General features: G+C 36.6%; 1 protein-coding gene across 2 annotated transcripts; it reads right to left on the reverse strand.

The window, feature by feature from the left end:
- Positions 1 to 459: 459 nt before the first annotated feature.
- LOC110033515 lies at positions 460 to 3,608 on the reverse strand. Of its 2 annotated transcripts, XR_002294950.1 has the most exons (4): positions 3,040 to 3,608; positions 2,699 to 2,958; positions 738 to 863; positions 460 to 654 (listed from the first exon to the last, which is right to left on the reverse strand). XR_002294950.1 is itself a non-coding variant. In XM_020737529.1 (3 exons), the coding sequence occupies exons 1-3, from the start codon at positions 3,314 to 3,316 to the stop codon at positions 807 to 809; spliced, it is 594 nt and encodes a 197-aa protein (XP_020593188.1). In that variant the 5' UTR covers positions 3,317 to 3,608; the 3' UTR covers positions 470 to 806. The 2 variants fall into 2 exon arrangements, 1 of the variants encoding a protein (XP_020593188.1); XM_020737529.1 differs by having other exon boundaries at positions 470 to 863.
- Between the last annotated feature and the right edge of the window lie 5,559 nt (positions 3,609 to 9,167).

The following is a 9,167-nucleotide window of genomic DNA, read 5'->3' on the forward strand; positions in this document are numbered from 1 at the left end:
CCCATGGTTTAGATTGTGTTTGCATATACAACTTGAGACAAAAGAATTACAACATCAAATTTTAATTAATTTGAAACACTCCAAATCCTATAATTTCTCAATATGTATGCATTGTCCACTCGTCACTCTCCGTTGACCGTGTAAGTTCAAAATTTATTACATGCAGACTTTGTGTATAACAATATTGTACACATGATGTACAATAATGTACAAAAGAGTACAACACTGTACATTGTGCATGCAAACTCTGTATACAACAATGTTGTACATTGTTAACATATGTTGTACAACAATATTGTACATGAAAACCACATACATATGAACTCCGTATGTAATATTCTCTCCACTCCACCCCTTCGACATTGTGAGACTCATCAGAGTCCTCGAAAGATTACAATAAATGAGAGAGTATTTGATATACACCCTAATAAATAAAAAACGTACATTGATTTATTAGATTTACAAAAAGTCTTACAAATTTTACAATAAAAGCATTCAAATTACTCCTAGAAATATATTTATTTTCAGAAGGTTCACCCAAACAGCCCATAAAAAAATTTGTCTCGAAAGTGTTGGAGGTTCTGTAGCTAATTAAAGGTTGAGGGATGCTTAACAAACATACACTATAAATATAATGAAATTTGCTCGGTTGTGCTGTACAATTAGGCGGCCAAAATCTTGATTCAGAGCTCAATCATCACAAGTAAAGAGAACAGATGGAACTTTGTTAATCCTACCTGAAGTCTCGGAGAATAAATGGGGCTGCCTTTAGTAGCCGTTGGCTTCTCCACAATGGCATCAAGCTTCTACTTGCTCAGTGTGATCTTATGGTAGCTGTGAAAGTCGTTATTATAAAGCGATACCTGAAATTAGAGATATTTATGGGTTAGGTGAAGCATGAAAACATGGTTTTGTGAAATAAATGCTCTGAAATTTTGATGTAAGATGCCTAATTGTCATGCATTAAGATGAATTATAACGCATGCAAGTTTGAAATTTAGGAAATAAAACAAATATTTGAACTACAAGTCAGCTCTTCATAATGATCTTTTGGGAAAAATGAAATTTGTTCCAATAAATCCTGCTCTAAGATTTGTTGAAATATCAATTGTCAAAGAACTTGTTCACTAGACTTTATAGAGATCGTTCAGGCGAGGTGAATCTGCCACACTTGGTCTTCTACAATTTTTTGACAAAGTTTTAAACGAGACCAACTTCATCTAATTGTTTTACAAAGATCTTTTCTTTTTTTTTCATACTACGAACCCACGACAAATTCTGAAGCTTTTATATAATATTTTTACTCATTTTTACTCACAACTCCAACAACAACCAACAATTCACTAACTGAGAGATGAATCTTCCACTAAACTCCTACAAAATAATTGGTTATAAACTTTTTATGTAAAATTGAGTGAAATAATAAGTTTAAGTCCAATATCCAGGACTCCTTCAGCAAATAGTTATCTCTTTTAAATTTCTTCAACTTCCTATTCAGTTAAAAAGAAAACTCAATCACTGAAATCCAACTAGTGAAAATAATAATAATAAATTATTATTATTAGTATTATAGTCGTTGTAGTTGTTTCCTCTTTCATTTTGTCAAATCTTTGAAATAACTTGGCAATTACATGCAAATTTCAAACTCTATGTCCTATGCCTTTAGTATTCCTCTATAAGAGCTGATATAGGAAATAAATAAGAGAAATAAAGGCTAAAAATCAGTTACCTAATTAGGTAGCATATCAGATATCATAAATCCACATATCTTTTACATTTTTATAGATTTGAGGCTTGAATAGAGCTAACAAATATTGCAATAAAATTTCGGTAGACCTGATTTAAGAACATAAATCACAAAGCAGAATCTATACTTATTGGATTCAGAATTTCAGAGATTTGAGGATAGATCTTATAATGGGAAATAAATGTCCACAAATCTTAAGAATTTCTCAGATAAATGTAATTATTTATTAATCCTATTGGAACCTAACAGATCTTTAGAACTAATTAAAATATTTCTGCATTCTCCCCAATTACTTCGAACCAAACATACCCTTAAAGTTTGAGAAGATATGTATATCTCAAGTACAATCCTACTCTAGATATCCTACGCCAAACTTTCAAAACAATTGTTTCACAGTTTTAAGGATCATGAAGGAAACAAGAGACGATAGAAAGAAATGGAAGATCAAAGAAAGACAAACAGAAAGACAACCCTCAGAACACACTGCACAGCAAATAATCTCGCACAGCCCAAACAATGACAAACTTTAGGAATTTTATTTTTTAGAGAGATATCTCCAGAAATGTCCAGCTAAAGCTTCAATTAGTCAAAAATCCATAATATATATACAGCCTATAGTTTCCAAAAACAACGCTGATTGAATTATTTATCATTTGCTGCTTGTTCTGATCGCATTCTTATTGCCCGTTTGATTCCGCTAAAAAATTATTTATAAGTTCTCCGAAGAATTTACGCTCAAAATTTTCCCCATAATTCAAGTTTTAACTTCTGCAATGCCATGAGCAAAAGAACAAATTCTATATGCATTTAAGTTCGATTAAAGATGCAAAAAGATGGGTTTTTGCTTGCATCTTTCGTGACAAATTCATTAACAGAAGATCACCATGAAATCTAAGAGAACAAAACCTGCAAATTTAATAAACTCTGATAAAATAATTGATTAGTACTTACCGCTTCAACATCAATTTTATACACAACAAGCTTGCGTCTTTCCCTGCAGCTAGTCCTGTAGGCGACCACAACATGAGCCATAGCCAAAACCAGAGAAGTCAAAAATAGAGCCTCCACAATAGAGCCCTCCTTAAACCTAAACGAAGGATCGGGCCAAAACATGGCGACCGCTTTCACCAGCACGTACCCCGCCGATGCCCCAGCGCACACGCCGGTCACTGCCAAGTAAGGCTCCCAGCCGTTGCAGCACAAGTAAGAACCTGCATCACAAAACCCAAGGTTCCGTCAGCTGCATTTCATCAAACACCTTCCGTTCACCCCATTTCAGCCACACAACTTACAGAGAATGAGGAGGGATCTAGCTAAGGAAACAAGGGGCAGGTCGACGAGGGAACCCCGGAAGCGAAATGTTCTGATTTGAGATGCGAATGATGGAGCGGAGAAAGCCGGGCCGTTGACAGCGGCGAGGAGAGTGGAAGGGAGTAGGAGGTCGAGGAGGACGACGAGGAGGGGTGGAGCGCAGACGAGGAGGAGAGAAGCAAGCATGTTGGTGATGAAGAAGAGGGTTTTGGCCACTCTCCATGCGCGGCTCCATATGGTTTCGTTAGTCGAAGCCATGGAGCTTCGATTTGTCTGCGCAGAGGGAGAGCGGAGTTCGTCCTGGAGCTGGTGCGCATGGGGAGAAAAGAGAAGGCTTTTAGGGAGAGTGGAGGAGAGAGAGAGAAAGAGAGCGAGGTAAATGGGGGGAGCTGGCCGGCTGCAGAGGACTTCTGTATTTTACTAGAATTCAATATTATTATATTTTTGTTTTATTAATTTTGAAGACATAACGGTCCGAGCCGCATGGAAGTGTTCAGTTCAAAAAAGGATGATGGGCGGGTCATTCGGGTCATTCCGGGCCAGGCCGGCCATTTGACACGAAGAATTTGGGGCGGGCTGACTCGGAAAGCTATTTATAAGGGTTTTCTTTATTTTTAATAAATTTTATTTGCGAACGTTTCAAACCAAATATTTTAGAAATATACTGCTCTGAAATTTTTATTCTTATCGGGAATTAACATCTTAATTTATAATTTTATTTATATTTTATTCGGTCAATTATAATTATTATAATTTTAATTTATAGAAATTAACGAATTTTACATTTGGATCAATGGCATGAGCCCGAAAACTCTACCCATCCAACTTGGACGACAATTGGGCCACTTTCATGCATAAAAGCCTGATTTCATATAGGAGTATTATATCAAATCCAACTCCAAAAGATGTAGACTAGTTGTTAGAGAGAGAGAGAGAGAATGTTTTGGCACTAAAGAAAAAAAGATATGACATTTATGTCAGCATTAATTATTTAGGTAATATCATTGTAAGAGCTCATAAATTAAGGTGTATTTAAACTATTAAATTACTTCATGGTGGTGTATTCTCTAAATAAACCCAAACAAAAATAAGCTCGTATAAGCACTTATTAATCACTACTATTAAAAATGCCTCATAGTATCTACTATTGATGTCACTAAAAATATTTACATGGTCAAAAATGAATCGATGCATTTTAGATAATGTAACTTTTAAATTGAAAATCAGGTTCATCTGAGCTTTGTTTCAATGAATTTACAATTAAATTGAGCATCTTAACAATATAAGTCTAAACCTAATAAAAGTTAATCAATTTGAGACTAAATAAGCCAAGCTCAAGCACTTAAAGTATAACTCAAGGATTTGGAGCATTAATTGGAATGTCAAACCATCTTTGAATTTGGCATGCTTATAGCCAAATCAAGTCACTTGACCAGAAGAACTGAACGAGTTGATAACATTTACTTTGAGATTATTAAGACACTTAAATACTGAAATGACTATCAATGATCTAAAACATCAATGCCGACACTAAAATTACTAAAATGTCATACTAATAAATTATAAATAGATCATTCTTGACTAGAAGGGAAGAGCATTTCACTTTCGTAAAAAAAAAAAAATTAAAGTTAGGGATTACAAACAATCATCACCAACCACTGTTAAAGATTGTTATGGCCCAACTGATCAACATTTGGTGTTTAGCAATTATTGTTGTAATAACAGAAAGACAATCAAGTTTTAATATTTAGGTAATCTCATCTTCTCCAATTAGAGAGATGAGAGAAACTTCATAGCTTTCAACTATATAGTGAATTATTTTGGTTGGGCTAGGCTTCATGCATGTCTTATTCACTTTCAAAATTTTTCATATAAAATTTATTGTTCCTCCTCGTTAATTATTTCCTTTGTATATAAGCGAGTTAAATCTTCATAAAATACTAAGATGTTAATTTATCACTCTGCAGCCGCAAATTTTTTAGCACACAACACCTATATTTTTTTAAAAGATAAACAAAATTCAAATAATGATTATAATTTCTTGAGTAAATATAAGATTTTACTTAAATAATATTATAAAAATTATCTAATTATGAATATATATGTGATGCGTGCTAAAAAATTCGCGGCGGTAGAGTAATGAATTATCGTCTTAGCGTTGCACGAGGATTCAACATATACTCAAATGAAAATGAATCAAGCTGTGATAACACCAGAAGTTTTTACTTGGAAAACCTGTAAAGGGGAAAAACCATGGGGCCTGACCCAGTTGTAAAAATCTACTGTAAGTTGATGATAACAGATGCTCCTTGTCCCACAGACGGGAAAATATTACTAGTTTTCCAATTAACAACATCGACTGACAACGTCTAGTCAGCGGTGGCTGACGGAGGTCGGCGGTGATCGATGGTAGTTGACGACAATCGATGTCGGTCGGCGGTGGTCGACGGAGTTCAGCAGTGGTTGTCGACGGTCAGTGGTGGCCGACGGCGATCGACAATGGCGATGATGATCTTGGACTTGAGCTCTTTCTCAAAGCCTCAAGGTATATCTTAAGCCTCCTCCCCTCATGTGAGGGGTGAGGCTCTATTTATAGTGTTTTGAGTGCAATTAATGCAGGAATATGAACCATTTTGATCGGACGGATATGAGTCACTTTAATCAGGCAGCTCGGAGGGTTTTCTAGATCGAATGATATATGATGAATATTTGAGTGTATTAACAATGTCAAAATTGAGCAATCTTGGGCTCATTGGATTCATCTTGTCGAGACGCTCAATTCGACTATGAACTCGTTAGATTTGACATTCGTTTGACCTTTCAAATGCCTCCGAAAATCCTCCAAGAGTGGTTTGATGATTTGATTTGGGCTTGATTTGACTCGGATTAGACTGAATTTTGTATCATTAGGTCCGTCTCTTTGAGCCGATCAGTTTGACTATAAGTTTGCTGAAATCGGAGTTCCGGATGACTCTTAATAGAAGTTTGAATGTTTCTTTTTAAAAAATTGCGTCGAGATTCGTGTCGGATAATGAAAATTTGTTAGTTGCGTATCAGTTGCCCCAATATTTTCGGGCGAAAAAATTTTTCTTTTTTTCGTCCGAAAATATTAATATCCATAAACGTTTCATAGAGGGCATAAAAATTTTAAATATATATACTTTATTGCTATGGTATATAAATAAGAATAATCTTTATCCTTAATAAACTAGTAAACTGAGTCTAGCTCAGTTAGTATGCAGCTTTTTGCCGTTTGTAAGTGGTGGGGGTTCAAATCCCACCAAAACTAATATACAAAAAGTTTTTTACCAGGCCAAAACCTGACCCGCCACTCGATGGTCAGATCACATGTGACCCGGCGGGCAGAGCGAGACCCGACTGGCCGGGAGTCTGGAATTTGAAGTGGGTCACGGAGAGAGGGAAGCTGAAGAGAGCCCAAGCAGTAGGAATTAATTAATAATTAATTAAATTAAATTAAATTTTGAGAGCTTAAGCAGCTTTTAATTAATTAAAAGAATCCAAATCTGACTTCAGATTTTAAAGGGGAGCTGAAGAAGCAAGAATTAAATAAAAATGAACATTTAAATGTTCTTTTTTTTTTTAAATCCCATAATGTGAAGAGTTTTTTAAATTAATTTCTTTTAATTATCAGTTGTTTTAGTTTTAATTAATTTCAGTCATAGAGACAGAATTTAAAAGGTCAAAAATTGAAGGAATATAAAATGAAAAGTTTTTTTTTCTTTTTTTTTTAATAAATAACTATTTTTTTCAATGACTAATTAATTTTATCATGAATATGAGTTGTTTTTTCAGCCTATAAATAGACCAAGGAGATAAGAAAAAAGGTGTAGTCCCCATCCCTGCCTACAAGGTGATTCGGGATTTCCCAAAAGAAGAAAGTCGTCCCCGTCTAGCGTAGCAGATAAGCAACGGGATCTTTTTTCTCGTTGTGGCGAAGAGTTGCGGTGAAGTGTTGTGGCGAAGAGTTGCGGTGAAGTGTTGCGACGAAAAGTTGTGGCAAAATGTTACGGTGAAACGTCGCGGCTAAGAGTTATGAAACGTTGCGATGAAGAGTTGCGGCGAAGTGTTGCGGTGAAGAGTTGTAACAAAATTTTACAGCAAAATGTTACGATGAAGTGTTGCTGCGAAACGTTGCAGCTAAGAGTTGCGGCGAAACGTTGTGGCGAAATGTTGCGGCGAAACGTTGTGGCGAAATGTTGCGGCGAAACGTTGCGGTGAAGAGTTGCCACGAAACGTCGCGGCGGAGCGTTGCGACCACGCAACCCATTGTGGTGGAGCGTCGCATATTCCGAAGGAGATGCTCGTGCTGCTCTGACACGTTATGAAAGTGATGAAGAAATGATGTAGTTTTCTCACCTCGCCATGAGAGGGGAATTTTCATGCTTTATGTGGTGGTGATATCTAGAGACCCCTTAACGATCATCAGAAATACCGAAATTTTAGGAAAGCGATGACGACTCTAATTGAAGATGAACTGATTTGTTGTAGCCCTTATACATGTAGATGTTGGTATTTGTAGTTTTTTTATTCATCTAAAGTGACAATTGTAGATGATAACAATGTATTTTTTTGTTGTTTCCACGATTGTTGTAGCATCTTAATTGTGCAAAGTTCTTCTGAAGCTTGTAGCCTTATGAGGAATTTTTATTCACTTGTGTCTTCTGAGGCTGGTAGCCTTCTGAGGTCTTTGATGTACCTATAGGCCTTCTGAGGCTTGTAGCCTTCTGAGATCTTTGATGTACATGTGTCTTCTGAGGCTTGTAACCTTCTGAGGTGTTTGAGTGTACCTGTGCCTTATGAGGCTTGTAGCCTTCTAAGGACTTTGAGTGGAGACCCTGTCAACTAGTTGCTCTCATGGAGTCATTCTAGTGAGGATCATGTCCACAACTAGCTTCCCATCGAGACTTGCCTCTTGGGCTCGTCTTTCAGGGGTATGGTAGCTTCTCATTAAGTCTTGCCTCTTGGGCTTGAATTTTAGAAGTACCATATCTTCCCGTCGAGTCTTGTCTCTTGGGCTTGACTTTTAGGGGTATAGCTTCTCATCCTCAAGGGAATTTTCTACACAAAAATCTTTCGTTAGAAAATAAGAAAATTTTATTGAAATGATATTTTAAAGCAATATAAAAATGTTGCTAAAATAAAATTAAGAGTTTATAAGCCAGTCTTTTACTCAGATAATATGAGTTGGATATATACTTCTCATTCAATAACTCCAACAGTTCTCTTTTGGTTCCCCTCACATTGTTCCTGTAAATAGCGACCTAGGTGACCTTGTCATATTAGACGCTCAATTCTTCCTTTAATTGAAAACATCTTTTTGTTGAATGTCCTTTTGCACGGTGGAAATGACAATATTGAGACTGGTCTCCACCATCTGGATTTCTTAACGACTTTGGCCACTTGACACTCTTCATAATTGATTGTCATTAAGATGTTAACACGTGACATGTTGAGTGGCGTGTATTCTTTTTCTGATCGTTGCTCACGATTCCCTTGTGGCCTAAACTTTTTTCGTTGTGAGAATTGATTGGTATCCCCAGCGTTATTATTGCGCTTGCCCCTCAATCGCTCAAATTGTTCCTTGTGAGAAATGATGGTCTCATCTGCAGAGATTTGTGTCTCAACACGGTGAACAAGGTCAGCATAAGAATGAACTGTCTCCCGCATCAACAATGAGTAGAAAGGTCTTGGGCGGAGCCCCCCAAGGAAGACTCCTCTTAGGAACTCTGGATCTACTCCCGGGATCTGTCGGGCTTCAGTAGAAAACCTGCAGAAGTAATCCTTCAATGATTCTCCTTCGCTTTAACAAATTCCCGAGAGATGGGATGAATCTTTGATGATCCGTCGGTTTACTACGAACTGTTCTACAAACAGTCCGACAAGCTCATTAAATGTGTTTATAGTGCCCCATGACAGAGAGTAGAACCAGGTTTGAGTTTTTCATTTAAGAGTAGTTTGAAAAACCTGACACAGAAGTGCATCAGAGACATGTTGAATGTGCATGATAGTTCGATAATGATCAATATGTTCGTAGGGGTTGATTATCCCTTCATATGTATCGATGTTCGGAAGCTTGAAGCCTGTTGGG

The sequence above is a fragment of the Phalaenopsis equestris genome, unplaced genomic scaffold (assembly GCF_001263595.1).
Source record: "Phalaenopsis equestris unplaced genomic scaffold, ASM126359v1 Scaffold000002, whole genome shotgun sequence".
In the NCBI taxonomy this organism is placed as follows: Eukaryota; Viridiplantae; Streptophyta; class Magnoliopsida; order Asparagales; family Orchidaceae; genus Phalaenopsis; species Phalaenopsis equestris.